Here is an 11258-nt window from a genome sequence, read left to right on the forward strand (position 1 = left end):
CTGAGCAGAGGGCGGGCGGGCCTGGGGAGCCAGCTACGGGGGCACCATGTCTGGGACCCACGTCTGGGGGTGAGGGGCTGCCTCTCAGAGGCCCAACTCAGGCGGGTCCGTGAGGAGTCAGTTCAGTGGCCTGGGCCCCCTGGGAGTTAGCATGGGGGCGGGGCTGCCTCAAAGCCACCATTGTCACCCCCTCTCGCGCCCGCCTGTCTGGGGCCTAAAATAGAGCAGGGGCAGGGGATCTCGTGAGAAGGGTTTCTGGCAGAGAGATCTGGGAGGAAGGGTGTGAGTCACCAGTGGGAACCCTCAAGTTTGAAGCTCCCAAAGCCCGCTGCCCCGCCCCCGTCCCCAGGGAGTCTGGAATCCACGGACGTGGAGCCCGTGGAGCCGGTGGCTCAGCCCCGCCCCGCCCTGTCCTGCGGGAAGGGGGCCGGCCCCAGCTCTGCCTCGGAGGTGCTGGGTGCCGGGGCCAACCTGCCCCCGCGGGACCTCAGCTTCTCAGATGACCCAGGAGGCAGGGGCCGGGGCTGTGGGGCCTGGAATTCATGGCAGGCGCTCCCATCAGAGGCCCCCCGAGTCAGGCAGACACGGGCAAGTCTCAGTTCCTTTCCTGTTGGCTGAGTGGCCTTTGGTGTCCCCTCATTTGGGGCCTCAGTTTCCTGATCTGTAAAGTGGACATTGAGACCAAGTCCTGCTCTTTCCCAGTTTCAGCTTGAACTATTCAACAAGCATCCTGACGGCTCCAAGGGCCACCCCCCCCCCGCTCCCTCCCTGGGCACACTTCCTGCTGCTGGCGATGTTAACCGCAGCGTCCCCATCTGTTAGTGCCCGTGCTTACACACACCACCTCTGGTCCCCACCTCCAGGAGGGCAATGTGGACATCATCCCCAGCCTTCTCCATGGAAGCCCTTCGCCTCAGTACTGGCCGCTCCTAGAGGAAAGGGTCTTGGTTCCAGGGCATCTACTAGGATCATCCCTACCCGAGGGTCAGGGCTGTAGGGATGGTCCTCCCCATTGTGCAGATGGGGAGCAGGCTCCTCCCCAGGGGTCTGTGGGACCTTTGCCACTGTGCACGGGTTCTGAGTGGCGGCGGGAGAGGCGGGCGCGGTGTGTGGGGCTGGCCTGCCCTCTGGCGGCCGCGGTGCCCACTGCAGGCCCACCTGCAGGGAGCTGAGAACGTCTCTCCCAGTCCATCTCCTCACAGCAGCTGCGCGCTCCCGCCCCCCCCCCGGTTGCCATGGAGATCATTTGTACACAGTTTTTTCTTTCCCTTTCCCTTTTCTTTCCTCCTTCCCCTTCCCCTTCCCCCTGTCCCAAGTCCGGCCCGCAGCCCATCATCGGGCCGGGGGGAGCCCGAGGGAGCCGGCCTGGGGCCCATGAACTGTAAGGCCCCAGGGAGGCTGGTCATCGAGCGGGTGAAGTTCTTCCGCCGGCACCGCGGAGAGGTGAGGCCCGCGGCTCTGCCGGCCTCCAAGCTCCCGGGTTCCCCTAGCGGAATCCAGCTCCAGAATGGGTGGAGGGTCTGAGCTCCGGTGCCAGAGAGGCCTCAAACCCGTCCTCTGGCCTCTGGCTTCAGAGTGAGCTCCTGGTTCTGGACTCCAGCTCTAGAATGACTCCTGGCTCCGAACCTGGTCCTAGAGAAGGCACGGGCCGCTGGCGTCCGTGAGATTCAGCCCCAGGCTCCAGGGAGAGCTCCAGGCTCCCGGCTCTGGCTGCAGAGTGGCTCCTGGGTCTGGGCTCCGCTGCAGAGTGAGGCCTGGAGCGGGGGCTCCAACCCCAGGCTCCGGGGGAGGTGGGGGGGGGGGGGAGGCGGGGTAGGGATGGTCCAGGGTCCGAATGAACAGCAGGTGCTTCTTGCCCTGTGATGGGGCTACGTCTGTGCTCTGTTCCAGGTCAACTCCTCCGCCTTCTCCCCGGATGGCCAGACGCTGCTCACGGCCTCTGAGGACGGCTGTGTGTACGGCTGGAGGACCCAGAGTGGGAATCTGCTGTGGCGGCTGGGAGGCCACACAGGTGGGCTCCTCAACCTGGATGGGGAGGCGAAGGCCCGCAGTGACCTCCAGTGTCTGAGCTGGGCACCCAGGCAACACAGCCCAGGCGGGGCCGAGGCACCAGGGCAAGGAGACGGCCATCTGCCTGGGCCCTGACTGGCACACCTGAACTCGGATCCTACTTTTTTTTTTTTTTTTTTTTAGGTATGTTATTTTATTTCAGAGAGAAGGGAGAAGGGTCGTTGGCTGCCTCCTGCACTCCCCCTACCGGGGATCAAGGGGGAATCTAACCGTGACCTCCAGGTGCAGGGGTCAATGATCAACACTGAGCCCCGCCAGCCAGATTCAGATCCTATTTTTAAAAAAGTTTACAAATGTACATATTTACAAATGTACATATTTACAAGTCTTAACCACTTATAAGTGTAGTGTTGCCTACATTCATATGGTCGTGCAACTAGTCTCCAGAACTCTTCTTGCAAAACTGAAACTCTATACCCATTAAACATCCCATTCCGCCCGCCCCACAGACCCTGTCAACCATCATTCTGCTTTCCGTCTCCAAGAACTGGACTTCTCTGAGAACCTTGGATAAGGGGAGCCATACAGTATTCCTTTGTGACTGGCTCACCTCTTAGCATAATGCCCTTAAGGTTCTTTCATGTTTTATCTCCTATTGTGATTATGTAATGTCACCTCCCTGAGCCTCTATTTCCTCCTCTGTAGAATGGGCTAATGGTTGCTACCCTATAGGATGAAATAATGCAAGTACCTAGTACCCAGTAAGTACTCAGGAGATATAATTTACAATTAAGGAGATAAAGAGAAAGCTCTGGTTCATTATAGGGCAGTCTGATTAATGCTGTAATAGGAAAACCTGGGAGCTGGGAGCTCACAGGAGGCATGAACCTATGCTGAGTTAAAAGGGAGCTTCCGGGAGGTGCCTGCATTTGACTGGCACTGACTGGTGTAGGCTAGAAGGAAGTGAAGCTAGAAGGAAGTGAGGTAGCGATGGGACTGGAGAAATTTGTGGGTGTCAGAGCGGAGGGCCAGAGGTGGGGGTAGTGCCGTTCTCTGACCACGGCCACCCACCCAGGCCCCGTGAAGTTCTGCCGCTTCTCCCCCGACGGCCGCCTCTTCGCCAGCACCTCCTACGACCGCACCATCCGCCTGTGGGACACAGCAAAAGCCACGTGTCTGCAGGTCTTGAAGGGTGAGTGGGCTGGGAGGGACTGCGGGCCAGGCAGCCAGGCCTGGCTTCCCCTCCGGACCTTGCCGTGTCCTGTGCCACCTTGTAGGTCACCAGCGGAGCGTGGAGACAGTCAGCTTCAGCCCAGACTCCAAGCAGCTGGCTTCGGGTGGCTGGGACAAGCGGGTGCTGCTCTGGGAGGTGCAGGTATATGGAGGGTGATGACACCCACCCCACCCCGTGCCCATGAGATTCCCCCTGCCTGATTGCCCTCTCCTCAGCCTGGGGAAGTCACCCAGACCCTGGGATATGCCACACATTACCCAGGCAGCCCCCAAAGGGCCTGGGTCTGCCCCATCTGAAGCCTAGAACCTGGCACTGAGGCTTCTGGGCTGCGCTCCAAGCTCAGGGCTCTCACCTTCAGTCTGGCCAGGTGCTGCGCCACTTAGCAGGGCACCAAGACTCCATCCAGAGCAGTGACTTCGCACCCAGCTCAGACTACCTGGTGAGCCACACCCCGCGGCCCACGCCCCACACAGAGTACCACACCCACGTCCTCACTCGGGACTGAGCAGTGGTTGGTTAGAATTCTAGACCTTGACTAGATGACTCCGCTCTTCTGAGTCTGACCAGCCTAGAAACTGGGAGGGTGGACATGGGCTAGCTGGCCTGTTCTCATGGCCGCTGTCTGCAGGCCACTGGTTCCTGGGACTCTACCATTCGCATCTGGGACCTTCGGACAGGGACCCCGGTGATCTTCCACCGGGAGCTGGAGGGTCACAGTGGCAACGTCAGCTGCCTGTCCTACTCAACCACGGGCCTGCTGGTGAGCGGGGCTGCCTGGGTTCCAGCTGGTCCCTTGCTGGCAGCTAGACCCCTGGAGGGTCACGGGCCATTTGGGGGCAGGGAACATGCAGGCCTCCAACAGCTATCCGCTGTCTAGGCATCTGGCTCCTGGGACAAGACCGTCCACATCTGGAAGCCCTCGACTAGAAGCCTGCTTGTCCAGCTCAAGGGCCATGCCACCTGGGTGAAGAGCGTAGCTTTCTCCCCAGATGGGCTGCAGCTGGCCAGCGCGGGCTACTCCCCAATGGTAACCTCACCACGCCCGGGCCCTCCTCCTGGCAAACTCCTACTGCTTGGGAGGGGGGGTTTGGAAATTGCATTGCACTGCATTTTTGCATCAGATATTATGGCAGGTATCTTAAATATACCTCAAAAACAAAACCCAGTCCAAAGAGTAGGATGTTAGCTAGGACTCACCCCCAAGGTGATTCAAAAATTGCTTGTGTTGGGAGGCCTCCCTGTCTTCTGTTTGTTTTTATTCCAGATCAAAGTCTGGGACTGCAACACAGGAAAGTGCATTGAGACCCTGAAGGTAAGGCCTGTGACTCTAGTCTCCAAAGGGGCAAGGGGAGGTGCACAGGAAACTGGGCTCAGACAGGACTGCACCCTCAGAGCCCACCATGTGTGTTGGCAGGGAGCCCTGGATGTGGCCCACGCCTGCACCTTCACCCCCGATGGGAAGCTCCTCCTGGTGAGCGGAGCTGTGGATTAGGCAAGTCGCCAAGTCCCCGCATGACCAACCACCCAGCACCTCCAATGCACCATCACCACAGAAGGCCCTCAAGCCTCCCGCCCTGCCTCTCCCTGCCCAGGGCCGTTCCATACCACAGGCCAAAGTAACCATAACCGAGCACCCGGCAGATCCATCACGGCCCCACCACCGCCCCCCTCTCCGGCACGGTTAAAAGAACTGCAAACACAAAGCAACAGCCAGATTGTGCTTTATTGACGCCGATGCTCAGGCCTTGACCGCGTACTTCCGGAGGGGGTACAGCCGCTCCTTCCGCTGCTGCTTCTTGGTCTTGAGGTTCTCCTCGTGCTTGTTGAGCCGCCGGCGCATGGCGCGGGTTTTCTTGGGCCGCAGGTCCAGGGGCTTGTACTTCTTGCCCTGGCGGTGGGACAGCAGGAATCTGAGGACCAGGGCTCAGGAGCTACTACGGTAGCTAGGCAAGCCCCCGAGGCTGGAACCCGGGTTGAGATGGTGCTGGGAAGACTGGGAGGTGGCTGAGGAAGGTGCATGGCTGAGCTGGGGGGTTCATGTGTAGACATGAGTGAGGAGCTGTGACATCCAGCACAGCAGGGGACTGTACCATGGGAATGGGACAGACCACACTTCTTGCTTACTAGTTCATACAATCCCCCAAATTCAAGGTGGAAGGGAGGGGGGAATCATCCCCATTAAAAAAAAATTTAAAAAAAGTTTTTTGAGTTAGAGTCAAAAAGCAAGTGAACTTGTCAGAATCTCACCAATACTGTCTTGGAACTGGGATTTGCACCTAAATCAACCAACTCCCTAAACAGTGCTCTTCCCGCCAGCCTAATTCCTGCCATGGAGTCAACATCACATCAACCAAGTAAGGGGAGGGGGCATGTGGCACCCAGCAAGCACTGGGTGGTCACTGTTTTCTTGGCTTAAATTAAGCTGTTGTGTATGGTGTAGGGGTGGGGGAGCTGCGGCTTAAGCTGGTACTGGATAAACCTGGAGTGCCTGCCAGGTACCTATGGGTGTCCCCTGTAATCATGTCCCCATTTTACAGTCCCAGAGGGAAGCTCTGGCTTGGCCAAGGGAATTCCAGAGGCAAAGCTCCTTTCCTGCCTCTCACCAAACCTGCCCCCAGACCTTTCACCGGGCCTAGTGTCTCCCTCCCTGGCTCTCTTATTCTCGTCCCACTTGCTTCCAATGAGCAGGTCTGGACGAAGGCAGCTCTCATGCTCTCTCCTTGTTATGCAAAGGTCCCCTGGGCCTCTTTGGCTTGGGGCCTGGCCAGGAATCAGGCCTGGTCCCTGCTGGAGGAGCTCCCAGCTCGTGGGGAAGACTGAACAGACAGTAAGTGGCTCATCGGTGGGGGAGGAGGTTTCACCTAGCAACTGGCTACAGCCCTGAAAGCAATGAAGCAGCCAACTGAAACCGGGGAGAAAACTGTGCACAGAACCCCTTAGGGATGACAGCTCAGGCTCTTTGTGGGAACCACCAACAGCCCGGAGGAGTAGGCACAGGGCAGAGAACTGTGGAAAAGGCCAAACAGGAGATGAGGAAGCGCTGAGGGAACCTGTTAGTATTCAAGTCTGTCCCCCCACATCCCCCACGTCAGGGCACAAGTCAGAACGCTGTCCATAAAGCTCTGCTACCCAGCAGAATAGCCACTAGCCCGTCCTGTTTATATCAAGCCAGTCCTCAGACAACAGTCACATTAGTGATCAGCAGGCACTTGTGGTGGGAGGTGACCGATGACGGAGCAGACACAGAACACGTCCGTCACCACAGAAGGTCCACAGACACACAGACAGGGACTTCACCTCCGCCTCCCTGAGTGCTGCCTGGCCTGCTCCAGGCCACCCTCTCTGCCTGGTCCCCTCGGAGCTGGACGAAAGCTCCAGACCCAATCCTGAGAAAATGTTCCCACATCCCCACAGCTGTGTCCCTGGGCGGCTAGCCGGGTACACCGAGATGGCCTTTTTGGTATCAAACCCTCGTTATTCAAACACTACATTGGGAGTTGATGTGAAGCCATTTTGTAGATGTAATTAGAGCCACTAATCAATCCATTCATTTAAATGAGAGAATATCCTGGGTAATCTAGGTGGGCCTGATAAAACCAGCTGAAGTCCTTAAAGCAGAGATGAGACTCCCCACGAAGTGCCACCTGCGGGACAGCAGCTTCCACCTGTGCCATGAATCCCAGCTGCCACCATCTTCCCCCAGCCCTCAAACCACGTAAGCCAATTCCTGTTACAAAGCAAATACACACAAACACCCATGTACAAAGCATCCCACTGGTTTGCCTTCACTGCTGGGACCCTGGTGAGACTAATTTAGGACAGGACTAGGAAACGGCTGTAATATCCTAGGCTGAGGGGCCAGACACCTGTGGAAATCTCCCAGGAGCACCCCTTTCACCCCTCCCCACGGCGTGGTTTTGAACCTCAGCCCATTCACTCCATTTGCAGGTGACTCTGAGCAACTTAACCTCTTAAACCTTGAGGTCCTCACCCGAAAAACAAGAATGTCAGGGGCTTGGCAGTGCTGACACCCAGTACTAGTAAGACAAAACATTCAGCAGTCAACCCTCAGCCTGCACAAACTCAGTCCTCGGGTGAGGCTGCACCCAAAACCCAAGTGTCCAGCCACAGTCCTGCCGCTGTTGATTTGTTGACAACTGCAGCCCCGAGGAAATGCAGCCTGCATACCAGATGCTAGCGCAAGATGCTGGAAAGGCAAACCATTTACAAGCTGGACGGGTCTGGAAAGCCCAGTGATGCCTGGGCGACGCTCTGTCCCCCACACACCGGCAGAACCTCTTCACAGAGCGCCCCCAGCGAGGGCTGGAACCGCTCCCTGGAGCCAGGCACCCCCTCCCCCCCACTCACCTTGTAGAATTTCCTGAGGTTCTCCTTCTGAGTCTGGTTGATGACGGTAAGAACACGGGCGATAGACTTGCGAACAACTCGGCTATAAAAAAACGTTTACAACAGTGAACACAGTGCTCCCAAAGCATCTCACTCCGGGCCGGACCCAGATCTCATCCACAGCCTCCCGAGATGCACTTCGCTCAGCCCGGGAGGAAGTGTTCTGAGGGGGAGGTCGGAGGACTACAATATACAGGAATCTGTGACCAGGGAAGGAAAGCGTGTCCCGTGCTTGTGAGGATCTGTGAAGTGTCCACTGAGGAGGAGGCTTACTGAGGAGTGATGGAGGCTGACGAGGAAAGATACCCCATCCCAGGCCATACATCCTGAGGCTGTGAGGCCGACCTAACCAATGCCCATCTCAATGAGCTGACCAGAAAGAATCATGTCACAAGCTGGGCAACCAGGGAAGCTTAAAGAGTCCCAGCAGGGGCCACTGAAGGAGGAGAGGAGAGCCTGAAGCCAGGAACCAGGTGACTCTGCAGTCATGCTGGAGGATGAGGGAAGGCTCACTCAGTCGATAGCTTGGTAAACCTGGTCTTGAGGATTCGGCATGACACTTGCTTACATGTTCCCAAACTCACCCAATACCCTCCCACCACCATATGAAGGTTATTGGGAAGGTTTCATAGAAGAAGAAAAAAAAACACACCGGTGGTTAGCCAACCTGCCCATCAGGCAGGATGTGGCTGAAGAGGAATTTGTGCACAGGTTAACCGACTCCAAACCCACACTCCTTACAGCAGTGTTTCCCAAACTTTTGACATACGTGTACCCCTTCTATAATTTTCATAACGCTGAGTACCCCTCCTACTCACGAGAACGTAGAATTAGGCGCAGCTAGGCCCGGTGCAGTGCATATCCCCACCAAACTCTTCCCGTCCCCCTGGGGGTACGTGTACCACACTTTGGGAAACACTACTACATGTAAATCACTAATTTACACTACAACTCAAGTAGGGTGCAAGGTTCCCACCTACCAACTTCGGGGGGAGAATCAAGTACTGTTAGGAGATGAAAGAAAACGTCGTTGGGTTCTTTGAAGGAAGCATTAAAATGTCCCCAAAGAGACACCCTGTTCTTTCACCAGCCAGAGAAGCTGAACAAGGCAAAAGGACCCCAGGGTCATAGGCAGGTAAAGGGGGGCGGCTCTCCCACGTGGAGCTCCGTGAGCAGGTGAGCCCGGTTAGGAGGGCCTGACCCTCCAACCCACAGCTCCACTGAACGGGCACTTAAGCGGGCACCTCCCTAAGCCAACTGCAAGGATCCACCAATGCTCCCGGTGTGCACACAACCCTCCCGCCGCCCCGAGGCCCGCGGGCCGGCCGCCGTCACTTACATCTTGGAAAGCTTGGAAGCTGCGCCGCCTGTCACTTTGGCTACGCGCAGCTGGGACAGCTCCACCTTCAAGTCGTCCAGCTGTTTGAGCAGCTCCTCCTTCTTCTTGCCGCGAAGGTCCCGAGCCTTAATTTTGGCCTGCGGGCAAGGAAGGGTCTGTGTCAAAAGCCGGGTGCCTCCGTCTCCCCCTCCGCCGCTCACCGAGGCTTCCGCCGGCCCTTCCCACCCCTCCGCCCGCGTCCAGGAGCGCGCGCCCGGCGCAAGGTCTCCGAGGCCCAGGCCGGCTACGAGGCCGGGCCGCTACTCCCACTGCGCAGACGGGAAGACAGAGGCCGCCGGCAGCGCCGCCCCGCTCCCAGCCCAGGCCGGCCGGGTTGGAAGGCCGGCAGTGGCGGAGCTAGGCCATTCCGCACCATACCCCATGGGCCCGGCTGGCAGACGGGACCCCAGGGTCCACCCTGCACTCCCAACCCCAGTCTCCGAGCCCAACACCGCGCGGATGGCTCCCGATTGCTGAGCTCTCACCATGGCTAAACACCCCTGCGCCGCCGCCGCCGCCTGCTCGGAGAGAAAGAGGAAGGGGCGGGGCTGACCTTTACAACTACTGCCGGGTGACAGCGGGCGCGGCCAATGGCGGCGCAGCAGGGGAGTCCAGGCTCCGCCCCTTCCAGCCACGCCCCAACGCCGCTAGTAGCGGGGTGATACTGCCCGCCCAGCCCTTTAGTCCTCGCGATTACTTTGGCCGGCCTCATCCCAACCCGAGCAGTTGGGGAAACTGAGGCACGGCAGACGCAGTTTACCGGAGATGGCATCGTGGTCTACTGAGTCATTTGTTCGTTCATTCAATCTCTGCAGGGGGCCGACCAGTTCGTGCTACTGTTCTGGGGATGGAGGAATTTAAAGGTCGAGGTGGGGGGGAGAGGCGGGGTCGACCATAAATCCAACTCCCTAAACGTTCCAATGGAGACCGCGTGGCAGGGGAAGGAGCATTCGTGGCCTTCTTTAGCGAACCTGACCCAGTTTCAGATTTCTGCTCTGTTGCCTGGTGCTAGCTGAGACTCGGCAAATACGTTTTTGAGTCTGTTTTCTCACCTGTGAAATGTGAGGATTAGGAAGATAACACTTAAAGATAACATCACAAGACCTGATGTCTAACAACCGATCAAAATACCGTCGGAATTAATGCTCCCTCCCAGTGGAATGAACACTGGAGTTGGGCCCTAAAACTTAAAGGGGAATTCACAAAGCAGGAAGGGACTCAGGCTTTCCAACTAGGCAGTTTCATTGTTTCCCTAACCAGCAAGGAGTCAGTGCTCTGGTGTCACTCCACTGCCGTTAACAAAGACACACACTTCTTAGGGTGCTGTTAATGCCAGGTTGCCCCCTTGTAGCTTCAGGTGTCATCTCTGGGAAGCCTTCTCCCACCCCTTCTTTATACCTTAGCCTTGGAGTGAACCAGCACAACCTCCCGTGGCCCAAGTTTTCTGTGCAATACTCTCTTTAGCTCCAAAAAAACTGAGTTAAAATGTCGTCTCTGTAGCCTGCCTGGAAGTTCTCTGGGGGCAGAAACATGGCTGATACATGATTTTGTTTTTCTAGTCTCCAGACACAATATGTGAGTGCTTGTTGGATGAATGAATGAGCCTTGTCCCAGACTACAACAAGAAATAATTTTAGGCCCTACCCGTGTTGGCTCAGTGGATAAAGCGTCAGCCTTTGGACTGAAGGGTCCTGGGTTCGATTCCTGTCAAGGGCACATGCCTGGGTTGTGGGCTCAATCCCCAACAGGGGGCGTGTAGGAGGCAGCAGAGCAATGATTCTCTCATCATCAATGTTCCTATCTCTCTCTCCCTCTCTGAAATCAATAAATAAAAATTACTTTAAAAAAAAGGAATTTTAGGAAGTGGAGGGATATGGGGAGGAGATGGCAGACAAAGAGCAATTATGGCCTGGATTCGTCTTAAACGGAAGTCGAATAGTGCACAGGGACTTTCCTGTCTTATTTCCCAAATGGTTATAGTTCTGTTAGAGCTAATAATTGTGTACATCTTTTCCGGTCTTGAAGTCATCTGTGAATTCCATTCTTCTTACATGCTACCACATCCAATCCATGAGCAAATTCTACCTTCAAAATATATCTGACCTCTTCTCACTACTTTAAAAAAAATCTTCGCCTGAGGATATGCTTATTGATTTTAGAGAGAGGATGGAGAAGGTGGAGAAAAACACTGATGTGAGAAACATCAACCGATTGCCTCCTGTATGCACC

The 11258-nt window shown here is 56.6% G+C and overlaps 2 protein-coding genes across 2 annotated transcripts; one reads left to right on the forward strand and one right to left on the reverse strand.

The window, feature by feature from the left end:
• Window positions 1–1270: 1270 nt before the first annotated feature.
• On the forward strand, window positions 1271–4783 carry WDR38 (WD repeat domain 38). The gene is made up of 9 exons (XM_036412076.2): window positions 1271–1443; window positions 1891–2011; window positions 3086–3202; window positions 3288–3385; window positions 3603–3683; window positions 3873–4004; window positions 4122–4271; window positions 4509–4556; window positions 4659–4783. Exons 1-9 carry the CDS (start codon window positions 1375–1377, stop codon window positions 4734–4736), a joined length of 894 nt encoding a protein of 297 aa, XP_036267969.1. The 5' UTR covers window positions 1271–1374; the 3' UTR covers window positions 4737–4783.
• A 168-nt stretch (window positions 4784–4951) lies between these two features.
• Window positions 4952–9677, reverse strand: RPL35 (ribosomal protein L35). Its single transcript, XM_036412075.2, has 4 exons — window positions 9515–9677; window positions 8991–9127; window positions 7613–7694; window positions 4952–5132 (listed from the first exon to the last, which is right to left on the reverse strand). Exons 1-4 carry the CDS (start codon window positions 9515–9517, stop codon window positions 4983–4985), a joined length of 372 nt encoding a protein of 123 aa, XP_036267968.1. The 5' UTR covers window positions 9518–9677; the 3' UTR covers window positions 4952–4982.
• Window positions 9678–11258: the final 1581 nt, after the last annotated feature.

The sequence above is a fragment of the Pipistrellus kuhlii genome, unplaced genomic scaffold (genome assembly GCF_014108245.1).
Source record: "Pipistrellus kuhlii isolate mPipKuh1 unplaced genomic scaffold, mPipKuh1.p scaffold_m20_p_43, whole genome shotgun sequence".
NCBI lineage: Eukaryota > Metazoa > Chordata > Mammalia > Chiroptera > Vespertilionidae > Pipistrellus > Pipistrellus kuhlii.

Bases quoted from the DNA above. Each gene is read 5' to 3' on its own strand.
- WDR38 (XM_036412076.2), top strand. From the start codon at position 1,375: ATGAACTGTAAGGCCCCAGGGAGGCTGGTCATCGAGCGGGTGAAGTTC. The intron at 2,012-3,085 runs GTGGGCTCCTCA...CCACCCACCCAG, and splicing joins GCGGCTGGGAGGCCACACAG to GCCCCGTGAAGTTCTGCCGC. The intron at 3,203-3,287 runs GTGAGTGGGCTG...GCCACCTTGTAG, and splicing joins GTGTCTGCAGGTCTTGAAGG to GTCACCAGCGGAGCGTGGAG.
- RPL35 (XM_036412075.2), bottom strand. The intron at 7,695-8,990 runs GTAAGTGACGGC...GTTTTTTTATAG, and splicing joins GCTTCCAAGCTTTCCAAGAT to CCGAGTTGTTCGCAAGTCTA. The intron at 5,133-7,612 runs GTGAGTGGGGGG...TCCCACCGCCAG, and splicing joins ACCTCAGGAAATTCTACAAG to GGCAAGAAGTACAAGCCCCT.